Consider the following 23891-nt stretch of genomic DNA (forward strand, 5'->3'; position numbering starts at 1 on the left):
GTCGGGCGGGATTAGGGCTGTGGCTGCTCCCCAGGTCCCCAGTGGGTTCCCGGGATCCACCTTCAGCAGCCTCGGGAGCGTGGCACCATCTCCTCCCGCACGTTGTCCTGGGGCTCCGGGGCTGGTGTCCCCTTCCCATTGCATTTCCCATCCCTGGGGCTGCTGTTCTGTCATTTAAAACTCCACGTACGTTTTTATGGGCTGTACTTTGGGGCTTTGAGTTATCCCAGGCGCTGCTCTGCTTTTTCTGGGATGCTGCTTCCCTTCGGAGAGCCCCTGCGGGTGTCGGGGGGCTCCCAGCCAGCGCCGGCTGCGGGACCTGCCAGGGCTGAGTCCACAGACCGGAGTGGCTCGGAGACACGGATCGTGGCTTTCAGTTTACAAACAGCTCCATGTCGGCTGGAAGCCTCCTGGGAAGCTGCGACCCGCCGTGCGGGAAGTCAGAGCTTCCTAACTCAGCACTTACAAATAGCTGACGGAGCTCGGCTCTCCCCGACAGCTCGCTCTGAGCCGGAGATGGTGCTTTTAGCCGAACGGGAGCACTGGCTCCTCTCCTAAAAGACGCTCCTGCAGCTCCCGTGTGTGTGTCTGGCTCCAGCCGCGTCGGGGCTTTTGCTGAGGCAGGACGCTGCCCTTCCTCCCAGGAAATCGCGGTGGGTGTGTGACTTGATGAATTCTGCATTTGAAAAGAAAAATTAAAGGAAGAGACAAAGCAGAGCTGGGATCCCTCGGCCGTGGGCAGCCGTTCCTGGGACTGACCTGCGGCGTTTGCAGCAGCCACGTGCCACGGCTCTGCCCTCGCTGCCCAGCCCTCCCGCCCAGGGCAGGGCTGCCCGAGCAGGCTCACCGCCGAGGTTGAACAGGTCCAGTGGTTTTGAGGCCAATACCAACCTGGGGCTTAGCTCCGTTGGCAGCTCCGTGTCCCGTGACCTTGACTGAGTCCCAGGGCTGTGTTTATCCAGTGCCCTGCTGCTGGGGGAGAGGGGTGCGGGTGCTCTGTGCTCGGCTTTGGGCTGTACGCGCGGCTGGGAGAGCGTCGGGCGAAGCTCCTGGCTGTATCGGTGCTGTTTAAATTCGGTTATTAGTGCAGCACCTCTCATCTCCGCCTGCTCCCTTCAATGTCTGGACTGTGAATCGGGTCGAGATGAGGGACCTCTCTTGGTCCCGTCATCTCTGGCCCCTCTGTCACACCCCTGCGGCCCGGCTAAGGGCTGGCACGGGCAGAGCCGTGCCGTAGCTGGGGTAGCCCACGGCACGGTGGGACACGGGCAGGGCTGCCCCAGGGTGCTGGGTCCCGCTGCTGCTTGTCCTTGTTTCCCTTCCTGCTACACAAGATGTGTGTTTGTCCAAGTGTCTCAGACTAACGTCTGCTCCCCAAAGATGGGCACTGGGGGTACGCCAGGAGCACCCATGGGTCTGGCTGCGGACCCCTCCCCGCTAGTGGGGTGCCACCTTCCCCCAGCCCCGGGGTGTCCACCCGAGCTCTACGCCTCAAGCCCTCTCCCCACATCTTGTCTTTGCAGGAGATGTGCTCTTCCAGATGGCAGAAGTCCACAGGCAGATCCAGAACCAGCTGGAGGAGATGGTGAGTGCCCCAGCCTGGGCATGCCGGGCTCTCCCCCTGGCCACGGGCTCTGCCGGTGTTGCAGCCGAGCAAAATGGTTTTCCATGTCTTGACCGGCTGACGCCAGCGCCTCTGGAGCGGATTTGCAGAGCTGCAAAGGGTCTGGTCTGCTTGGGCATCTGCTTCTGCCCTGCTGGGTCCCTCTCCAGTGTCCGTCTGTCCCTCCCCGCTGTCAGCCTGTGCCCTGTCTGTACAGCCCCTCTCCCCGCCTGCCCTGGCGCTCCCCGGGCAGGGTTTGCCAGCCCTCGCCAAGGAACCGTGTTTTCTCTTTCTGCCTGCAGCTCAAGTCCTTCCACAACGAGCTCCTGACGCAGCTGGAGCAGAAGGTGGAGCTGGACTCCCGGTACCTGAGTGTGAGTTACGGACTCGTAGTCCGGCAGCACAAGCGTTGGCTCGGGCGTCTCCGCGTCTCCCGTTCCTGCTGCCCCCTCGCCCGGCTCCCTGCTCGGGGGGCAGTTGTGCCCGGGCGCTGCTCCTGCCCCTGGTTACAGGTGGACCCCCGGCCATCTCGCACATCCCCACGCACAGAACAGCATTTCCCCCGATGTCAGACTATTGCCGCCCCGTTTGCTCTCCGGGCAGTGGGCATCCTGCTTCTCCCAAAGCTGGGGGTCTTCTGCCAACCCTCGGCAGCAGGAGCCGCGGCCGAGGCAGGGCTTCGACTTCGGCTGCTCAGAGCTTTCTCCTGTCACATCCAGGCTGCGCTGAAAAAATACCAGACGGAGCAAAGGAGCAAGGGGGACTCGCTCGACAAGTGCCAGGCAGAGCTGAAGAAACTTCGGAAGAAGAGCCAAGGCAGCAAGAACCCCCAGAAGTACTCTGACAAGGAGCTGCAGGTAGGAGCCCGCGCCTGGGGGGCCGAGCACCTCCTCGTGCAGGGCAGCGGGCGCTTGGTGCTGCGTGCGAGAGGTGGCCCGGCTCTTGCAGTGTTTAGATAAGGGCTTGCTGGTTTTTTTTAGAGGAACGGGCGCAGCAGCATTAGGGGAGCGTGGTGGGGTGTGGGAAGTGTGGATAGGGAGGGGGCGGCAGCCCGTGATGGGAGCGGGTTGGTCTCGTGGCCGCCCCGGGGGAGGACGGTGCAGAGGGGGAGGCTGCGAGCTCCGCTGACGGCAGATGTTGTGCCAGGCGGTGCGGTGGTGACTAACCCTGCTCGATCCACTGCTCCTGGTGCCTTTTATTTTTTTGCTTAATGAATGAACCCAAAAAGATCGCTAGTGTCTGCTGTGCCAGATCCATCTTCCTCTGGATGGTGTTTTGCTTAAATATTTTCTGCGCCTGCTGCCGGGGCGTCCCTTCCCCCAGCCCGCCGGGGCGGCGGCGCGGGCCGGGGGCGGCTGCGGTGAATCACTGCGGTGTGATCGCGGTGTGGGCTCCCTCGCCAACCACGCGCCGTTTGCTAATCAGGTCCCGGCTGCGCGGGGCTGGGGTCCCTCAGGGCCCCTGCCTGGACGGTTTGTGCTGCGGGGTGGGCGCGTTTCCGAGCTCGAGGCGTTGGGATTCCCCGCAGGGAGGGAGTCGGGGTCAGCATCTCGCTGAGGAGCACCCAGGGCTCATCCCCGGCGGGTGCCGGCAGCGCTGGGCTGAGCCGGGGCCATGAGCGGGACGTGCCGGGGCGCCCGGGTTACTGATGCGTTCGCAGCAGGAGTTCGTCTTCTGAAGTCAGCAACCTTTGGTTCGAGCTTTGCCCAGAGCACGGCTGAACATGGCAAATTTTAACGAGAGATTGATGCACCTCTCTGCAAACCTGCGCTGGCTGAAAGTCCTCGTGCTGCTACTCGAGCTAAGGCGTTGAATGGTTGCAGCACGAGTAGTACCCTGAAAAGGGGAAGGAGAGCCCCGAAGCCAGGAATGGCCTAGCCTTGTCTCTGAGGCACGAGAGCATGCATGATGTCGGGACCAGGGTCTGTTACTTCAGGTGCCACCGCCGGTAACGTGTCGAAATGATCCGTGTCTGCTGAGGGGGATCTGACCGTCAGCGGCACTTCACGCGCGGCGGCCGTGTACAGGGTGGCATTGAAAGTGATCGGCAGATAGTTACCGTGAAGGTTGTGCTGGGGAAGTGACATTCTTAATTGCACTAAAATTCAGGAAATCAGTCATTCGCTCGGTGTCGTGAATCAGAATTAGCTCTGGAGGAGAATAACGCACCTGCAGTCTTCCAGCCCGGCTCGGCGTGCAGCTCCGTGCTGAGCCGGAGCACGGTGCACTGAGCTCCTGCTCGTTTGCTGCCGAGGCTGCGCTGAGCTGCTTGCAGGAGGCACGGCTGGCCGGAGCGTGGCTGGAAGGTGTCGATGCAGCAGACTCGGGTGTCCTGCCCGCTGCGGCGGGGGCTGGCGCCTTCTTGAGAGCTGAGCAGCTTAAACCACTTCTGGGTTGTGGCGTCTCCACAAGCCCTTGCTCCGAAATTCCTGCTGAGCAAGAAAAGCCCTGTTAGGCAACGAGGCTCAGCGGGGGGAACTCGGGGAATCAAACCTTTGTTATCCCCCACCTGCGAAAGCTGCTGTTAGGGACGAGAGCAAAACTGCTGCCAGAGCCACCCCTCTCCTGCCTAACCCCCCCGGGCTGCTGCCGTGCAGGGATCCCCATCCCACCGCCGGAGTCGGAGAAGAGCCAGCCCAGTGACCGGCTTTCTGCAGCTGGGAGAGGAGCGATGGTTTGATCCAGGACGGGGCAGTCCTGTTAGCACGGCCGCTTTGGGCAGGGAAGCAGGATCAGGCTTTCATTCTCTTAATCTTTCAGTAAGTATTTAGGAAGCGCTTATCTCTGAAAAAGCCTTATGATGGCTTTTGAGCTTAAAGAGCTATGAGACTGCTCAACCGCTCGCTTCTTTTTTTTCCCCCTAGATCAAAATACAAAGTTAAATGGCTGGATTCAGCCAAGAGGGCAGTTTTCCCTCTGTTCTCTGCTGGCTGCGATGCTGGTATTTCCTTTCAACAGAAAAAGAGGGTATTTGGGGCCACCCTTGATGCTGTTCCTACCCTTGCCTGGGCATCGGAGAGCGGGGGAGTTGCTGCAAGGGTGGGCCCACAGACCCAGCAGACAACAACTGGATGGAGCTCTTCTCATGGGCTGCTGCACACTACTTGTCTCGTAATGGGAGAAGCCGCTGTGGATGGAAACGTCCTGGTAGCTACATCAGTCATCTCCTTCAATAAAGCAATAACATCTTACTCTCCTTGTGAAGACTCATCCACTTAAGCTGCTGTAGCAGTCGGCAGCCAGGAGTCTGATGCTCTGTCATCATCCCTCCTCGTATTTAATGCTGCGGGAAGCAGAATTGCTCCTTTCTGCCTTTTCACCACTTGTTGAGTGACCACCACTTGTCATCGCCTGCAAGTGAGATGGGTGGGCGAGACGAGCGCGGTGGGAGAAGCAGTGCTGTCCTCCTTCGGGGAGCTCCAGGACGTGGTTTCTGTAACGTCATCTCACTCTGCCGAGGAGATTTGGGGCTGTTCAGGCTCTGGTTTGCTGGGTGGCAGAGGACAGCCCTCACCTGCAGCAGGGTACCAGCGTGGCTCGGGCTCCATGCTCTGCTAGATTGATCAGAAAGCCCAGTAAAACAGCCCAAACACCTCACCTGTGACTCTTCAGACAGTTCAGATTTTCCCCCTCTATAAAGCAGAAATAAATGCTGATATAAGGCAGGCACTGCACATAACTAATTATCTTGTGGCTGGTGAGCAGTAGCTTTGGGAAAACGGAGGTTGAGGAGGTCTGCTCGGGATGAGGCAGCGGCGCGATGCTCGTGGACACTTGCAGGAGGCTTCTCCTGAGCTTCATCAGCCACTGGTTGCATGGCGAGAGCTGATCCAGGGTTGTCTGCAAGTCCCACATCATCTGGCCACTGTCTCTTCTGCTTGTTTTGTGGAGTTTAATAGATAGGTTGGGCATCACAGGATTAAAATGGTTGACGACTTAAAACACCTTGTGGTCTGCAGTAAAGACGACTCGCGTAGCTTAAAAGCAGCTGAAAGTGCAATTAGGCTGCAGGAGTGATTTTCCATCTCCAAAGCTTTGTCTGTCATGGTCAAGAGAGATGCTGTGGTTGTGGGCTGTTACTGCTGAATGTCGCAATAAAGCCAGGCTTGTTATTTCTTAGGAATCTTTTTATTCCTTATGAATCAGTCCAGAGCTTTTGTTATACGTGAGGAATGAAAGCTGAGACAGCTAACTGCCTCGAATGTCTCATCTTAGTTATGTACTTACTGAGATTTTTTTTGACCTGTGTTGAAAACCGTGAGAATAAACCAATTCCATTCACTTCATGTCTTTTACAAAGAAGAATGAAAACAATATTAAGATTAAGCAATCACCAAGGAAGCTAAACTGCTGTAATTTCATTAAATGCTAGTTATGATCAAGCCATGAAATCAAGGTCACGATGGGTTTAGGACCTTGATTGAATCAGCAGCTCAACAATGAAGTTACGTTGGTTCAAACTGTTTATAACTCACACTAGCGCTACAAGCAGTTGGGTTTCTCCATTGGGCTGAGATGAAGCTGACTGTAATTCACACCAAATAGCGAAGCTGAAGCCGGCTGTTGGCGGTGAAAGGCTGCGCCTGACCCGGGCAAAAGGGCTTTCGGCGCGGCTGTGCCGGCGAGCAGCCGTGACGGTAACTCCGGCGGGGCGGAGGGAGCTCGCTGCTCCTCCAGCCCTGCAGCACCAGGGCTTTGCTGAGCCGGCGGCGCTGGGCTGCGGAGGCTGAGCTCAGCTCCTGCCCAGATGTGTCTTCTGCTCGTCCACACCTACACCCGCTCCTGTGGGAATATTTTAAGCATTAAGTACCACTGTGCCAAATAACCTGGGGGGGTTTATAAACTTTTGTAATTGAAACCTCATTTTGATATTCCCATCAGGAGAAATAATTTTAGCTATAGGTCAAGAAGCTCTAACTGATGAGGAGTTTGCACAAACCAGGTTACAAAGGCTTATGTAAAAGTCAAATAGGGAAGAGTTATGTAAAAGCTCCGTGGCTGCAGGTAACTCTCGTTTTATCGTGCTGTAAGCTGAGTTAGGCTGGGGGTCCAAAGCCAGCAAATACAGTCAGGGAGGGGACGCACGTGAGATGCTTGGTGGGAGATGGATCGGGGCTGGGGCTGGGCGGCTCTGGTCGTGGGCAGGGACTGAGCGTCGTCCTTGCCGTGGCCAGGTCGGGACTGGAAGGGATCCCGACTCGGGAAGTACCAGCCTGAGTGTTCGTGTGTTCGTGTAGCTCGGTGGCGTTACCTGCTCGTGTCTCGGGACCTTACTGGAGAGCTCATCCCTTGCGGTATTTTCTGCCTCTGTTTACTCTGTAATCAGCCGTGACCTCGCTGGTGACGTTGGCCCCTCTTACCGTGGGGCGTAGCCCTGAGCGTCTGGGGAGGCTTTGGGCGTTGCACTTGCTCTGGCAGCACACGGGACCCTCTTCTCTCCGGACGTGGTGCCGCAAGAGCCGTACGCTGAAGCGGCTTTTTCAGACTTTGAGGTCCGTGAGAGCTTATGAAAAAGGCAGCACCGAGAGGGGGGGAGTCTCCGTCTCCTTCCCGTGGCTGTGGCCGGGGTGGGCTGGCAGCATCCCTTCCACCCCGAGTGGGCTACAGGCTCCGGCACAAAGTGTGGTTTCCCAAAACCAGCTCTACAAATCTATAAGCAGCTGCTACAAATATGCAAAATGAAGTCTTGAACTTCTTTTCCCCTGGGCTGAGATGCCTCAAATAACTCCTCAGGAAAGCTGGTCTGTGTCCCTGTGCCTGCACTGGTCAGGGCCGTGTCTGATGAGCATTTCAGTACCAAACTCGTGCATCGAGCCGTTGATCCGGGGTGTCCCCGAATCGAGGGAACGTTTTGAGCAGCTGATCACGAAACCCCCGCACAGCCGGCTGGAGAAAGCGCTTGCCTGCTGTTTTGCTCTCTGTAAATTTTATGTAACATCACATGCGTGCGTGGATGGCGCTTTATAGGAGCAGAGAAAGGATGAGGCTGATGCCCCCATGAACAGATGTGCGAGACAGGCAACGTAACGAGGGGAGACAGCCCTTCTCGGGGGGGAAGGGGGGCCGGCACCCTTGGAGCAGGGCAGCTGTCAGGGTTGTGCTCCCCGGGACCCGCTCTGCCTATTATTTCACCTCTGATAACCATCAGCGCAGTGTCCCGGAGGAGGGTCTTGGCCGCAGGGTGGTGGAGCGGGAGCGGTGGAGGCTGGTGGGCGGCGCAGCGGGTGCCGGCACTAGAAGACCTTCCCCGGCTGGAGATGTCGGTACTTGTGCAGGGCGGGGGGAGTTTGTCTTCTCCCCCGGAAAGGTGCAGAGCTTCGGGGTGCCCGTGTGCCAGATGCACAGAAACCATCCGACGGCGGACGGCTGCGGCCCGTGGGGTCCCGTGGCCCTGCGGGGATGCTTTGTCCTTGCAAAAGGCAGCGAAACGTGTTTTGGCTCCTGTGGTGACCCACGTATGGGCACTCTGCTGCGGGAGAGGGTTTGGTGTGTTGCTTTATTTGCCTTTTTACAGGAGAGGTTAGGTCATGTCAGGCTCATTTCCGAGCTCCCGTCTCCCTCCCGGCCGTGCTCAGCTGATAGAAGAGCTGCTGGTAGCCCAGGGCTCAAACACGGCATCGCTCTGTCTGGCTAAACAGACCAGCAACCTCCCTCTCCATCTGTAACGCACTTGGGCGATGATGGAGGCTGGAGGTGGCCAGGATGGAGCCGGGAGGGGATGGTGCATCCCCCGAAGCTGCTCCAGGGTCCACCAGCTTCCACACTCCAGAGAAAATTCTGGGAATGAGGAAAAGCTGTCTCCTTCCCCCGGAGCCGTGGGGGCTGAGGATCCCCAGGCTGCTCGTTTTCCCCAGTTTGGCTATATGCCGTGGTAGGGTTTCAGCTGGTTTTCCTTGAGACTATTCAACAGCTTAGACGATCTTCCTCTGTTAATCAGCCTAACTTCTTTCTTATTTTATCCCATTACTTTCTAATTATTCTCCCTTGTGGTTCCCTAAATAAATCCTCCCTTCTCTGGGTGTTTACTCCTTCCAGGTAGTTCAGCCTGCCGCATCGGCCCGGCACAGTTTGCAGAGTCCTCTCCCTTCCCCTCTCTTTCGTCTGTTTTCCCCGCTGCTCTGTGCTGCTGATCCTGTCCCGTCCCTCCCTGGGACGAGAGCCGCTGCTTGGAGCCGGCGTGGAGGCTCGGTCCCCTCCCTGCTCTGCATCTCGTGATGCCGGCTGGAAGCGTGCCCACCGCGTGCTCCCTGCGGCATTACCGGCTTTCTGGTCTCAAAGCGTGCGACGGCCGTGTCCAGCGCGGTCAGCCGGAGCCTCCTGAAAGGCAGCCTTGCTGGCTTCTGCCTGCTGTGCGTTCCCTCCGGTCCCCGCGGCCGACCCCTCGCGCAGCAGCGGCAGACGCATCCGATCACCGATAAAGATCTGTACTGCTGGTTTCTGCAGTTGTGCTCAGTGCGTTAGCATTAGCGCTGCCCTTGCCTCGTATTCCTGACTGGTTTGCGGGTTCTTGGCTTGGACAGAGCAGTCTGAACTAACTTTTTTCCAGTAAGGCTGTGTGGTTATTAAAGGCTTGACTGAAGTACAGTGGTGGGGTTGCTGTTTCACCTGCGGTAACTACACTGATGGCAGCGTGCGCTTGAACAGAGCTCGGGTCTTGACGTTTCTCGGATGCTTTTTCATCTTGACACACCTCTAGCTGCCAGCTTTGGAGTGGCATTGGGAAGACGTTGGTGTAAGCGGCAGGGCCTTGGTGTGCCCTGGTTTTCTGTGCCGGGGATGACAGCGGCTGTTCGAGCTGGGGACTTTGCAACGTCTTGTTTCCTCTTTCATGTTTTCTTGTTCCTAATTTACTGTCTGACCCGTTGGGGTGACTTGGTCTGGTTTCTGAATGGAGACTGCCCAGCTTTGGCTGGACCCGGCGTGGCCAAGCTTTGCTCCCGCAGTGCCCGTCGGCCTGGGGCAGGCAGGGGGGGTTGAACCGGCGGGTCGCTGGCTGCGCCGCCACCCCTGTGCCGCTGGGGCCCCCGGGCTGCCGGGGCCGGGCTCCCCCTCCCGGATTGCCGCTTCCCTGGACCAGGCAGGAGCCCTCGCTCCGCCGGCTCCCGCCCCTGACCCTCGGCCGCATCTTAAACCAAACCCTTTCCCCGGCTGCGCCCAGCGCCGGCACGTGCTGACATTGCTAATTGGGTCAGCGGCTCCCGGTGAATTGGAAGTGGCTGTGTTCGGGAGGTGGAGCGGGGGGACGGGGGAGTTATTTGAGGTTTCTCCAACCTAGAAACCCAGAAAAGGTTTCTGGAGCTGTTGGGCGGCTCCGGCGCGTGCTCTGGCTTTCGGCACGGCCGTGCCCACCGTGAGCGCTGCCCTGGCCGGCTCCCTGCCCCCTCGGGCGCTCAGGTCACAAATGGGGGTTTTTTTCCTCCTCTAAACTGGGATTTTTATTGAGATGATGCTTAAAATCCAAGTTTGAAGCTGACAGCCTAAATCAGGGTCTGAATTTAAGCCGCATCACTCGAGCGGTACGTGCTTGTTGGTGAGGTCCTGGAGAGGATGCTGCCGAGCCGCGGAGCCCGGACGCACCGTGGCCGGCGGGGAGGCACCGGGCCCTTCCACCGGTTGTCAGGTCGTGCCCAAGCTGAGAAATGTGTTTGGCTGGGGTTCAAAATGCCGGATGGCTGCAGGATCCCCCTCCGTCCCCAGGGAAGGGAGACGTGAGCGGCAGCCGTGAGCCCGACGGTCCTGACGGGCACCTGGCCGCAGGTAAAGCGCCGCTCGCTGATTAAAGACGGTGCTTCTCCTTGACATACAGTAGTGAGATCTTGCATCGTGCTTTGCGTGTTACTGTTTTTTCCTGTGCATCTGGCATATTTAACAAGGGTTTTATTTAAATTGTCTTTCTATGGATTATTTGAAAGCCCATTGTCATTTTGAGCAAATCCAAAATGAAAACTGCCTAGTGAACAAGAAGTGTTGCTCGCCATTTTGTAATGTAATAACGTGTAAAAATCAGGGCTCTGAATAAATCAATGGCACATCAGGCATATTTACATAAAGTATTAAAAGCGCTGAGAATACTAAATTTAGAGCATAGGCTCTCTGCTTGCAAATGAACATGTTCTAACTGGCTGCAGCCATTAAGACAAGCCTTTCTTTAGCGAAATAATTAAAAGTACACTTGCAAAACAAGATTGAAATCGGGGATGTAAATAAGGCTTTAACTTGTGAATTTAAGTCATGATTAAAACTGAAAATCGAACATTGCTAAGATACGGAAGAATTTTTCGGCCTCGCGTCGCGGTGTACAGTGGTGGGGGGGTAGAGCTGAGCCTTGCCCCCCCGCCGTCCCCGGGGCACGGCTGTGTCTGGCCTGGGGGTGGTTGCTGCACCGGGAAACCTGAATCGCGGCGGGAGGGTCCTTGTGCTACTGAACTAAATTAGCCGGAGGTGGACTCATTTCACTCCTCACCTTCTCGTTCTTGATGGCCCAGTTAGTAAATTAAGCAGGATGAGTTTAGGGTGTCGGGGTCCGCGCTTGCTCCCGCGCCTCTGCTATTTCAGGTGCTGTCAGGGTTGCGCTTTCCTTCCAGAAACGGGGCTCTGCGGGAGGGGGAGCGTCATCCCGCCGCTTCCCTCGGGGGAGAAGCGAAGGAAGCTTTTTCGGGAGCTGCCTGTGGTGCAGGGGTGTGGGGACGGCGGCGCTCGGTCTGTCCCGGGCATAGCAGGGCTGCGATGGCGGGGTCGGGGCAGCAGGCCCTGGGGGAGCCGGGGGCTCTCCAGCCTGGTGCTGGGACGTCCGTCCCTCCCGGCTCCCTCTCACCGCTGCCAAGCTGATGCCCCGGGCTCTGTCCCTGTGCTGTTCCTGGGGCTAATAATACCTGGGAGGAGGCGGCGTGCTGCTGGCAGCGCCTCTGTCCCGAGCCCACTCCACGGAGCGATGCTCTCCCCGCTCGCGCCGAGCGCGTCCTCCCACTGCCGCCGGCTCCCACCCGCCGGCACATGCCCGGGGCTGCTGCCGCCTCTTCCCGGTGCCTCTGTGCCTGCTGCCGGCACAGCCCGGCCGCCTGCCGGCTTTCCCGGTGCCCTCCCCTACATCCCCGCCAGCCCCGGTCCGGCTCAGCTCTCCCTGCAGCTTCGCTTGGGGGTGATGCAAATACCTCCGTTATTTCTGCTTCTACACCCAGCGGCGTCAGCTCAGTTACCTTCATTTATTTCTCTTCCTAAACATGGGCGTTTGCACTGGATTTTCTCATTTGGGGAAAAAAGAATTCTCCTTGAAACAGGGCTGTTGGTTGCAAACCGGGTTTTTACCTGTTTCTGACTGACCCCCTTTCCCCTACCCGTGTTGGTGCCTGTGGGGAGACCCAAAACCTGCTGGGTCCCGCACGAGCTCTCGCAGGGTTTGCTCTCGAGGGAGGATGCTCGGAGCGGGGAGGGAGCAGTAGGAGCTCCAGCTCTGACATAAGCCCCCTTTGAAGTCTGGGATGTCACTTAATCTCACTGCTTTGTTGAGGTTTATTCCATTTTATGTGGCTGCTAATAAATATTGTGGCATGCTAAAAATAACTGTTAAACATGGAGAGAAGTAAAGCTGCTTTAGGCCCTGAATTTCCAGTTTAATTCCCTTCTCAGGGGAGCTCAGACTTTTGGAAACAGGTTTAGCAGTGCCTGGTCTGCACGGCTGCTTGTGGATTTTCGGTGCGGTGCTGCCGTCCCAGGGGAGAGCCGGTGGCAGCGAGGTGTTGCAGGGCAGGACAGCGACGGCGGGGAGAGCTGCTCCTCTTAGAGGCCTGGTGCCACGTCAAGGGTGGAAGCTCCTCAGAGAGGAGCCGGGGACATCCCGAGGGCGTTGAGGGAGGAGAAAGGGGCTGGTTCGGGGAGCTGGGGACATCTCACGCCCTCCGTGCTCAGGGATGCTGATGGTTGCCCTGCGGTCCCCGGCGTTGCTCTGAAGCCCTCCCGTGTGCCATGTTTGCACCGCACAGGTTACCCCAGCCCAGCCCCGTCTGCCGCTTCCGTGCCCCGTACGGTGCTGGCAAAGCCCCGCGTGGCGCAGCCGTGCTGGCAGAAGTCCCGCAGGTAGAGCAGGAGCCGTGCCAGCAGGGGAGCCTCCCGCTGCCGCGTCTGCGGCTTCCCTGCCCGGCGCTGGCATCTGCGCAGCCCCGGGGTGCGGCATCCAGGAAGGGCCGCCCCGGCAGTCCCCTTGCTGCTCGCGGCCGGGCAGGGAGGGCTGTGCAGCGCTGCCCTGCCCTGGCACCGTGTGCCCGTGCCCCGCACCGCTTACCGTGCGGCTGGCTGGCAAACCCCAACGGAAAGCGCTGCCGGTAGTTTTAGCGTTGCTGACGGTTGTGTGTGGTGGAGGGGTTCATGTGCTGTCCCGCTGCGGCCCCGGCTCTCGGCAGCGCGGCCCTGCCCGTCCTTGCAGGCAGCGGTGGGCAGCAAGCAGGGATTTGGCAAAGGTGCCGGCAGCGGAGGAGGTGCCGGAGGTGTTCAGCCTGGGCTGGGCTTCACGGTGGTTTGTGCGTGGCGGTGCCCGGCCGGGGCAGGGACGACTGAGGGCCGTGGGGGCCGTTGCCAGCCCTGGGCAACCGCGGCAACCTCCCCGGCCTCTGCCGCCGGTGCAAGTGCCTCGGCGCGGCTCGGGTGCCTGTTTGGTGAGAGGGTGGCTACACGTGGTACAGCTCGTCCCGCCGCCCGCGCGGCTCCCAGCCCACGCGCTGAGTCAGCGCCTCTGCGTGGGGGGGCTCCGATGAGTAAGGGCGGGTTGGAGGGGCCGCACAGGCACACGTGTGCGTGTCTGTGCTGGGGGGGCCCCTGCGGGCACCCTGCCTGCCGCCCCCCACCAGCCCCGGGGCTGCACCGCTGACCCCTCTCCGGAGGATGCTGCGGCAGCCCCTACCCTGCGCACGGAGGGGCAGGCGCTCGGTGGGCGAAGCGCTGAGGGCAGCCACCTCTCTGCTTCTCTTTCCGTTCTAGTACATCGAGGCCATCAGCAACAAGCAGGGCGAGCTGGAGAACTACGTCTCTGACGGCTATAAGACAGCGCTCACGGAAGAGAGGAGACGGTTCTGCTTCCTGGTAGAGAAACAGTGCGCGGTAGCGAAGAGCGCGATCACCTACCACGCCAAGGTGAGTCGGCCCCACCGGAGCCGCCGGTCTGCGGGTCCCCGGCTGCCCCGTCACCGGGTGGACGCGCCTGTCACAAGCCGTTGCCTGTAGAGCAGGCTGATGTCCTGAAAGCTGCAGCTGATGCAGCCCCTGCGGCTCGGGGGGCAGAGGCGGGGGGGTTCACCAGTGGGGGTGCACAGAGCCTGTGCTCCCGGGCTGGCAGAGGCAGGGCTGCACCCCGAGCTGCCCTTCCTCGACGAGGGGGCACGTCTCCCATGGGTGCTGCTCTGCATTTCAAAGCAGCCTGTGGCTGCACGAGGTAGACGAGACCGACTGTGGTTTGCTCGAGTGGCAGCGGTGCTGAGGGCAGAGCCTGGCAGCGCATCCCGCCGTCCGGCTCGCCCAGGCGGTGCCGGCCCCTCCGCGGTGCGACTTCACCTGCGCGGAAGAGCTCATGGTAGGTGGATGGGGCCGGGTTCACCCCTCCTGAGGTCTGAGGGCTCTGCCCCGGCAGAGGCTCGTCAGGTTCCTCGTGCATCAGCTCATGATTTGCAAAAGCAGAAGAAATGCAAAGCAGCGCCGTTCCTGCTCGGAGTCGGAGCAGCGCTGCCCGCCTGGCAGGGCAGGGAAAGGGCTCCCTCCGACCCCCCAGTACCCCCTGGCCTTAGTAAAGGCGGGGATTAAACCAGAGATTAAACTGCTGCTCCAGACCCCCTCTTGCCCCTTCCCAGGCAGCCCACGTTTCCCGGGCCGGGGGCCGGAGCTGCTGCCTGCCGGCACGGGGAGCAGCAGCCCCCTGCGCTGGTCCGGAGCAGAATCCATCCGGACGAGGGCTGGGAACGGCGGCGCTGCTCCCGCAGCCTCGTGCTCCCATTCTGGCTGTTCCCCACCGCCACCCCCCATCGCTCACAGCACCCATCTGTCACCGCCGCGTTTGGCACCCCGGAGCAGGAGAAGGAGTTTGGATTAGTCAGCGCTGTCCTCGCGCTGCACTGCGGGCTGGATGGATGCTCGGCACACGCAAACTCCTCCTGTAGCGCAGGAGGGAAAACTCCCCCCCCAGGGACGGGGGGTCGGCAGGCACGAGGGTGCCGGCACCTGCAGCATGACCGTGGCACAGTGAGCCCAAAAGCTTCTCGCAGCAGCGCGTGGAGGGTGGTTTTGCAAGAGGGACTCTGCAGGCAGCTCGTCCAGAGCGGGGTGGGCGTACGCGTGACGTGGGCACCCGGCCCCACACCAGCCCGGCAGCCGGCGTGGGCCTTGCCGGCTAAAAACGCCGTCCCGCTGCTGCCTGCGGCTCCCGGATGCTGGCAGAGCCGCAGTCTGGGCGGCGAGGCTGCGCCTCGGCTGGAGCTGGTGGCCGATAGCGGGGAAAAGTTCTGGGACTTCAAAATTGGCTTTAGAGGGTTTTTTGGTACGTAGGGACCGAGCTGTCTCCAGGTGAGACCATGCGAAGCCGTGCAGAGCTGTCAGGTCACCCTCGGCCGCCCGGCTCTGCTGCGGGGTGAGCTGGCGGGCGAGCTAGCCGGCGGGCTTGCCGGAGCCGCTCCTCCGCACCCCCTCACGGCGCGTCTCCCAGGGAGGTGTTCAGGCTGGGGGTCTGCGTGGTGTGTGGGGGGGAGCGACCTCGGGGTGGTTGGGGGCATCTCCTCCCTCGGAGAGTCACGCGATGGGATGCTTGTGCTCGCGGCACGCGTGTGTGAGCTGAATAAGGGCAAGTTTACCTCCGTGGTTTTTTTCTTTTTTTCCCTCCCCCTTGGCTCGGAGCACGGCGGCGGACGGCTGCAGGTCCTGCCATGGGCAGGGCAGGGCGGGGTTTAGCTGAGGGGTGCTGGGGCCAGCGACTATCGGGGCTGAGCTGCCCTGAGCAGGAGGCTCATCCCTCGGGACCTGGGCGACCGCTCAGAGTGCGACTGCGCACTGCACGTCCCGAGGCCGAGCCTTTGGTCAGGTTTTATTTCTCCGCTCAGTCGAGCGGTGCTGTTCTTGCTGAGCCCAGCACCCTGCCCGGCTCCTTGCGGCCCCTCTGCTCCTGGAGCTGCCCCACGATATCTCGGAATAAGCTGGGGAGACGAATTACCTTTTCCTTCTCTCCTTGCTATTTTTTATGACACCTTCCTGGCTCGGCTGCCATCAGAGCCTGGAAGCAGTAAGTCCCTGTGTTTTATCTCGTCCGTGCCATGCACAGAGGAGTCGATCAATCTTGTGGCCAGGATCAGGCCAGCTCCGGATCCGCGCAGTGCTGCCCGGGGAGGGGCGCAGAGCTGGGTGGGTTTTCCCGCACCCCTGTGTGCTCACTCCTTGGTTTTCTGTCTTGCAGGGGAAGGAGATGCTGACGCAGAAGCTGCCGCTGTGGCAGCAGTCCTGCTCGGATCCCAACAAGATCCCGGAGCGCGCTATACAGCTGATGCAGCAGATGGCTGCCAGCAGCAATGGCACCATTATGCCCAGCCCTCTGTCTACATCCAAATCCAACCTCATCATCTCTGACCCCATCCCTGGTGCCAAACCTCTCCCTGTCCCCCCGGAGCTGGCACCTTTCGTAGGAGTAAGTATCTCCGTGGCGGAAGCTGTCCTGCCCTTCTGAGCAAAGCTGGAGGGAGGAGCCCGGGCCGGTGTCACCGTTGTCCTCAGCAAGTTGCCTTTTGATGGACTGTCGTTGATGCGCAGGGACGGGCAGCTCCGCGCCGCCCTGGGATGCGGGAAGGAGCCTGGCATGGAGATGGGCAGCCCATCCCGTCCCATCCCGCCTGGGTTGCTGAGCTCCAGAGGGGCAGGGGCTCCCGGGGGCGTTTTGGGGAACCCACGAGCTGGACTCACTTGGCCAGGCTGGTCCCAGTCAGGCTGGTCCCAGAGCTGTGGGGCTGAACCAAGGTACCCCAGTAACCACGGGAGAAGGTGCTTGGAGTGACCCCTGGGATAAAAGACCCTTCAGAAAAGGGTTTCTGCCCTGATGTGGGGGCACGAGCGGAGCAGTAGAGCTCAGGTGGGATTTATTGGGTGTGAGGCAGCTTGGAGCAGTAAAATACTGTAGAGGTGACCCCACTGCTCCCCCCCAAGCCGTTTGTCTCAGGTGGGGAACTAAACCCACAGGCTGAAGCTCTGGTCTGCTGCGAGCCGCCTTCCCTGGAGCTGCGTCCCGCTGCGGGAGCTGCGGTGGGATGCCCTAATGAAGACGTTCCCCGTCTTCCCCCCCTCCTCTCCTCTCTCCGTAGCGCATGTCGGCGCAGGAGGCCATGCCGGTGATGAATGGAGTCTCAGGCCCAGACAGTGACGGGTACAACCACTGGTCTGAGATGAAGCCAGCACAGCCCAAATCTTTATCTCCTCCCCAGCCTCAGAAGCAGCTGAGTGACTCTTACTCCAATACACTCCCAGTTCGCAAAAACGTGCCACCGAAAAACAGCTACGCATCAGGTGAGGCTTAGTCCTCCCCGTTCTCCGCTCCGGGGGCTCCCGGGGTGCCGGCTGTGCCGGTCGGCGCTCGCGGGGAGCGTTCAGCAGGGGCCGGTCGCAGCCGCGGTGAGCGGGCTCGTCGGGGATGCCGCTGCCTCGGGGCAGCGACCGGCAGCATCGCTGCGGCGTCGAGCGCCGCTCCTGCCTCTGGGCCCGGGGTTAGGCAATGAGCGGGGCCGGGCTCTGCCGCGGCTTCGGCTGGGTGGGCTTTCAGCCCACGGACAGGATTTCCAGGAGGAAGATCGTGAGGAATCTTGCACGGGGAGGCTGTTCCCTTTGCCGCGGCTGGTGGGCGATGCCAAGAGCAGCGGCCTGATCCTGCTCATTAAGGGGAAAAGTGCGAGTCGAACACTGAAGGTTTTCTTGGCACCTGGGGTAAAATAAGCGAGGTTAGGGACCTGCCCCTGCCTGCGCTGGGTTTGGCCAGGGGTGAAGGACTTGGGGCACTCGTTGGTCTCTCTCTCCCACCAGCCGAAAACAAGACGCTGCCACGCTCCAGCTCCATGGCCGCAGGGCTCGAGAGGAACGGCAGGACGAGGGTGCAGGCCATTTTCTCTCACGCTGCCGGAGATAACAGCACCCTCCTGAGCTTCAAGGAGGGTGACCTCATCACGCTGCTGGTGCCGGAGGCCAGGGACGGCTGGCATTACGGAGAGAGCGAGAAAACAAAAATGTGAGTGCTGTGGCCATCCCCGCCAACCGCTGCACCCCGGGCGCAGCCTCTCCTGGATCCTCCACGAATAAAAGTGAGTTTGGCTTCATCCCCTGCCTTTGCCTTTCAGGAGGGGCTGGTTTCCTTTCTCCTACACGCGGGTCCTCGACAGCGACGGCAGCGAGCAGGTCCACGCGAGGTAGGAGCATCGTGCTGGGTGGGTCCCTGCGCCAGCTTGGGGGCTTGGGGTGGGAATACTCCTCTTCCTCCGTCATGATGCGTGTCGTTAGGAGTAACTCCCAGCAGGGGCGGTGGTAGCTGGCTGGGGGGGCTTTGGCCGTGGGGTCCCCTGCCGTGGGTGGGCGGGCAGCCTGGGGGTCTCAGCCCGGGGTGGGCTGGTGCTGATGCCCTCTGCTCTGGGTCCCCCCACCCAGCCTGCAGCAAGGGAAGAGCAGCAGCACCGGCAACCTGCTGGACAAAGACGACATCGCCATCCCGCCGCCCGACTACGGCATGGCCTCCCAAGCCTTCCCGGCGCAAGGCGTTAACACCTTCAAGCAGAGGCCGTACAGCGTGGCCGTGCCCGCCTTCTCCCAGGTGAGCCCGTGGGGCAGCGGGGGCTTCTCCTGCTCTGGGGGGCACTTTTTATAAACGGGAGATGCTTGAGCAAAGCCCCGGGCGTTAGTCCCTGCTGGAGCCCTGCGCGCGGTGGCCCGGGTGTCTGCGGCGTCTCTGTCCGCCTGTGGTTTTAAAGCAGCAGGATAAAACGTGTCAAAGCGTGTTCTCGGTCCCGGCGTGGCGCAGACGGCGTGCGGGTGACGGAGGGCTGCTCTCCAACCTGTGTTCGTTGTTTGTAGGACTACCTAATGCCCTATGGTTGTGCAATTAAAGACTATTCCAGTGGCCTCTGCCAACCACCCTCCGCTCACTACAAGCCTTACGCTAGGTCGACAGCTGTAAGTCCGAACGCACGCAATGTTTCCCTTGGGATTTACGGGCAGTTGGCTGTTTTTGCCTGGTGACCCGTGTTCCTTGCCCGGGGCCCCGTCTCCTGCTGAGCACCTCTCCTGGGGAGAAGGGATGGGATGCAGGGAGGCGGCGGGAGAGGAGAGGAGAGCAGCCGACGGGGAGGACCAGCCGGTTTGGCTCGCCTGGGCGGAACGGGCAAGGCACAGGGAGCGAATGGCACAAAACGGCACCGTAAACCCCCAAAGGACAACACTTGCTGACTCCGTGGGAGCCTCCCACCAGAAACGAGCTGTTCACAGGCAGCTGGAAGCGTTTTCTCTGGCACATGCCGATTCAAGCCGGTGATGGTCCCGTGGGAACGCTGGAGTGAGCGTGCGGGGCTGGGGCGGACCCCCGTCCCGGGCTCCGGCGGCTGTCCAAAACGAGCTCAGGGCTTCTCGGATAATGTGTTGGGGAGGAAGCATCTGTGGACAAGATCAGCTTAACCCAGGAGCCGCTGGCGTGGGGCTTCCCTGCCAAGAACGAGCGTGGTGGGATGAGCCACGTTGGCTTCCCTGGAGCGCTCGGCATGTGCTGGCGCATGGGGAGAGGATGAGGAGGGGGAGAGGCGGCCATACAGCACCCGACCCTTCGGCAGGGCGCTCCGGAGAGGCGGCAGCTCCAGCCAGGGTCTGGCCCTCCCTGCAGGGGATGGGCAAGCGCAGCCCCACTCGCTCTTTGCTGGGTTTTCCCAGCAGGGTCTGCTGCTGGGTTTGGAGCCTTCCTGGGACAGTGGGAACGTGGGTCTCTGATCCCTGGTGCATGGTCACCTCAGAGGCCAGCGGCTCCTGCTCCTTCCTGCAGCGGTCCCGTGTTTGTCCGGAGAGCAGAGCTGCTCCGTGGCCGTATCCCAGGGCAGGTCCTTGCCTGGAGAGCGATGTCCTTGGGGGACGTTCTCTGAGCCCAGTCCCCGTCTGCTCCTTGGACCACTGCAGTCCTTCCCTGCTGCAAAGAACGTTCAGTACCGGCTGAAGGAGAAAATAGTCCAAAACCCTGTGGGTTTCTGGTGGGAGTTAATACAGACAAACACCTCTTTCCACAGAACATTTCACTGGTGTGTCTCAGACTTGTTCGATCCCTTTTCGACTGTCTCGCATCTAGAAAGCAGCTGGAGCTCTGTTACCACGGTGGGGCTGGGCAGAGCCCGGTCCGTGCTTTCCCTTGTCCTGCCGGAATAAAGTCCTGCTCCAAAGAGAGTGGTGCAACTTTACTCTCTGCTGTCTAAATCCCCTTTAAATCATCCCCATATCTCCCTTTCTTCTCCAAATGCATTGGCTCTCGGCCCCGGCGTCCCTGGGTCCCGATGCACTTTGGTCTGTTCGTGTGACCCTCCAGTGGCACCTGAGCGGGCACAGCCCACGTCCCCCGCCCCTCACCGTGCTTCCTCCCCTCCTCTCCGCAGGGTCTCGACGACTACGGGACGAGGTCCGTCAGCAGGTAAGACTTCACCTTCCTGTCGCGTTACCTGAAAGTGAACTGTTGCTGTTGGCTCTGGGTGAAGCCGTGGTGCCATGTCCCCGTGGGGGTCCCTGCGCGGGCTCCCCGGGGGACAGGCGGTGGCTGGGATGGGGCCGTGTGGTGGAGGACGCGGTGCAGGTCTGTGAGTGCGGAGGAACCCAGCGTCTCCTGGGGAGGGCAGGTCCCAGGGCCAGCCCCTGCGTCCCCCACCTTGCACCCCTTGTGCTCCCCCGGAGAGAGTCGCGTCTCCCCAGCCTCCCCTCCGGGCCTCGTGCCCGGACTGCGAGGCCACGGAGAGTGCAGGCTCGCGGGGTCTTTCCCCGGCACCTTCTCCCACCCAGCAGCTCCTCCGTCCCCGTTCCCTCTGCCGTGGAGCCGCCCCATCTCGCTCTGGGGGATAAACCCCAAACCCACAGGCACGGGCTGCGAGCAAAGCGGTGACGGGCAGGGCTGGAGCTCGCCGCCCCGCTCCGCGGGGAGGGTGCGATGCCGGTCCCCGTGGCGCCGTGCCGGGGAGCTGGGCTCCTGGGCACGGCGCGGCCTCGTGGCGCGCGCTGGCGGTCCCGGCCACGCTGGCAGTCTCCTGTGCTTTGTTCCGCAGCGGCAGTGGCAGTTTGGTATCAACGGTGTGAGGACACCTTGGCTAGCGGCGGCCCCTTGCTGCTTGGAAGAGCTTTCTGCTTCTTTCCCCCCTCTTTTTTCTTTCCCCCTCGTTTCTCTTTCTCGACTTCTTTTGGATTTTAAACTCTTGTGATCTTCAAGGAAACCATGGTGCTTCTCCACCCCTCCCTGGTGTTCACAGTGCCCTTGTTTCTGAAGCCTTTTCAGAGCAGAAACTGCCGATCGGTCTGTGCTCGCTTTGAAGCAGCCTGGATGCAGTTTACACTTTAGTGGGACCCGGTTTTTGTTCTGCTGTGTGAATGTTAGCGATGCACTCTCCCTCCTCTGGGGCTGCCCGCCAGCCGCCTGGCACGCGCCTGGACAAAACCTCCCAGACTGGAACAAATATGCATGGCCTCTGGTGTCCGTACTGTTACCGAGCATCCGGGATGCCCGCGCCCGGAATGCCGTTCCCGCGGGGGGCAGCAGCCCCGCGCCTCCCCCTCGGCCTGATCCGCTTCCATCCAACCGCCCGCCGCGGTGGCTTTGGGAGAAGCGGATAGCGCAGAGCTCCCCCCCGGGGAAAGGGCTGCTTCTGGGCTGGGGTCCCGCCGGCCGTGGGGCGCAGCCAGCAGCCCCCCGGAAGGGTTACTCCTGGCTGTTTTATAAATATATATATATTTTTTTGTAGCAAGGTATTGTTACCTCACGTTAGCGCTGGGGGCTGGTGCGGAGCCGCCCAAGGACGTGCTCGCATCCCAAAACCGGGCTTGAGCGAGGCAGCCCCCCCGCTGCGCCAGGGGCTCGGCAGCGCCCGGGGGTCTCCCACCCCGGCGCTGGGTCGGCGCTCGGGGTCCCGCTCCCGCAGCCGAGCCCGGCCGTAGCCCTTCCAGTGCCCGTGGCCGTCTCCACCGCAAAGCTGTACACGCTTTCTTTTTCTGATGTGATTTTTAAAACCTCTTACATTGCCTGTTTACTTGGACATTGCTGGCAATACGGACCCCCACACAGACAAGTTTTTGTTTTATATACTTGCCTATGGGCATATTGTAACAAGACCCTCCTGCATCGATGTCCTAATTTTGCTAAAGATTTTTAACCCAGGATATTTCACGCTGAATGACTGAATGTAGAGGGGGCAAAAAAACCCAGCCTAGCAAAGCCTGTATGGAGATTGTAAAGTGCTGAAAAACCTTTTTTAAAAGCCAGAGAGAAATGTGCCCTGTACTGAGTTACTGTTTGAATAAAAGTTTTATTTATTGCATTGAGCTGGGCCTCGGTGTCTTTTTCGGCTGCCGTGCCTGTGTGCTGCCCATCACCGCCTGCATCGCCCATTGCACGTCGCCATGCCTCTTTTTTTTTTTTTTCTTTTTTTTTTTCCCCCCTCTCCATCCCTCGGCATTAGGCGGCTGCGGGAGACCCGGGGTGCCGCCCGCTGTGCTCGGCCCCTGCAGGCTTTAAACAGCTTTGCTGAGTGGGAGCAGCTAAAACTGTTTAAGGGCCGGGTCCCCCCTCCGCGTGCGTCTCGAGGGGATGCTGCTGCTGCCACTGCTGCTTGCTGCATGCCGAGGCTGCGGCTGCGCTTTCCCGGCCCGGCGGCGGTGGGAAAGCGGTGATGGCCGGAGCGGGGGAAGGAAGCCGCCCCCCGCCCTTCCGTAGCCCCCGCCATGCCCGGCCTCTCCTCTCCGCAGGTGGCTCCCGGCGCCCCGGCTGGCCGTGCCCTTCCTTCCCCTCCTCGCAGGGAGCCGGCGGGCAGCACCAGCGACTCGATAAACACGACTTTTCCTCCTTTTTCTTCTTTTTCCTCCTGCTTCCTCTGCCCGGAGGCGCTGTGTGCGGTGCAGCCGGCGGGCTCTTGCGCCGGGGCGGCCGCCAGCTCGTAGCCCGGTTCCTCTCCTTAACCAACACCTTCTGTTCCCGTCAAGGGGTCGGAGCATGTCCCGGCGTCCTCCAACCTGCCTTCTCTTTCCCTTGCAGCCCCGATGTTGAAGTGGCCAGGTTTTGAGGTGCCCCTGCCCGTAGTTAGTAAGTTGATGGTCTCGGGGGGCCGAGCCCTGGGTGTGCTGGCGCTGGGCAGCGGGTGACGGCCGCGGGGCTGCGCGGGGACGGTGCCACCGCTCTGCTTCCCCCCTGCACCCAGCCGAGCGCGTCCCCTCCCTCGGTCACTGCTTGTCCCCATCCCGGTGGCGGGCGCTCCCCGTCTAACCACGCTGCATCTGCACGGCTCCTTGCACCGCCGCCACGCCGGGCAGCCCGCCGGGGCTGCGCTGCTCCCGGGGACGCTGAGCTGCTCCTCCTGCTCCCGCTGCTTCCCCTGCTCCCCATAACCAGCCTCTTTGGTTGTAGGTCTCCGGTGTCCGCTGGCCCACCAGCGCCTAGTCGCTGCATCGGCGACCCCAGCCCCCTCCCGTGGGGACCGAGCAGATCCACGCTAATGTCAAGTTTTTTGAGCAGCTTCTTTTGCTTGTAGACCGCCCTGGGGACGCGTCTCGGGAGCCTCCTCGTCCCGACCCCGGCCGCGGCCCCAGGGCAGGGATGGAGGAGTATCCCCAGGAGCCGAGACCCCCCCTCGCCGGCATTGCAGAGCCCAGGAGGGCCCCTTCCCTCTTTCTCTTTGATCCGTGAGCTGGTTTTCCCGTGGCTGCCGGAGCTGCGGGCTCCCGTCCCAATGGCTCTTCTCTGCCAGAACAAAAATAGTTAAATAATAACCCCTGGTGACTCATCAAAGCAACCTTTCCTCTCCCTCCAGTCCTGAGAATCTATTTTGGCATCCTGAGGGGAAAAGTGATCTCAGAATCTGCATTAATTAGGTGGGAAATTAATTACCCTATTTTTAAGCAAAAGCCATTTATCTTTTGAGGAAAGCAAAAGCGCACTTGGAGAGGTGAGAGATGGCAGGGGAGGGGGGCCGAGGGAGGCAGCGAGTGCCCTTCCCCCTGCCCCGCGGGAGGTGACCGGGGACGTCCCAAAGCTGCTCGGGTCGGGGCGGAGGTAACCGGTAACCACGGCTGC

General features: G+C 60.8%; 1 protein-coding gene across 9 annotated transcripts in view; it reads left to right on the plus strand.

Moving 5' to 3' along the window:
* The window catches only part of BAIAP2 (BAR/IMD domain containing adaptor protein 2), a 48959-nt gene that overhangs the window by 22216 nt on the left and 2852 nt on the right, over positions 1 to 23891 (plus strand). Inside the window, exons 4-16 of one of the 9 annotated variants that reach the window (XM_075169363.1) lie at positions 1524 to 1585; positions 1906 to 1977; positions 2323 to 2460; positions 13574 to 13726; positions 16026 to 16253; positions 16921 to 17122; positions 17633 to 17834; positions 17944 to 18012; positions 18248 to 18410; positions 18671 to 18769; positions 20224 to 20258; positions 21680 to 21686; positions 22814 to 22904. In XM_075169363.1, the coding sequence (XP_075025464.1) occupies positions 1524 to 1585; positions 1906 to 1977; positions 2323 to 2460; positions 13574 to 13726; positions 16026 to 16253; positions 16921 to 17122; positions 17633 to 17834; positions 17944 to 18012; positions 18248 to 18410; positions 18671 to 18769; positions 20224 to 20258; positions 21680 to 21686; positions 22814 to 22904 (1521 nt within the window). Of the gene's footprint in view, positions 1 to 1523; positions 1586 to 1905; positions 1978 to 2322; positions 2461 to 13573; positions 13727 to 16025; positions 16254 to 16920; positions 17123 to 17632; positions 17835 to 17943; positions 18013 to 18247; positions 18411 to 18670; positions 18770 to 20223; positions 20259 to 20880; positions 22149 to 22813; positions 22905 to 23891 lie in introns of those variants that run through there. The other 8 variants (XM_075169356.1, XM_075169355.1, XM_075169360.1 and 5 more) reach the window with 8 other exon arrangements.

This window comes from Calonectris borealis, chromosome 20 (genome assembly GCF_964195595.1).
Source record: "Calonectris borealis chromosome 20, bCalBor7.hap1.2, whole genome shotgun sequence".
NCBI classification, from domain to species: Eukaryota; Metazoa; Chordata; class Aves; order Procellariiformes; family Procellariidae; genus Calonectris; species Calonectris borealis.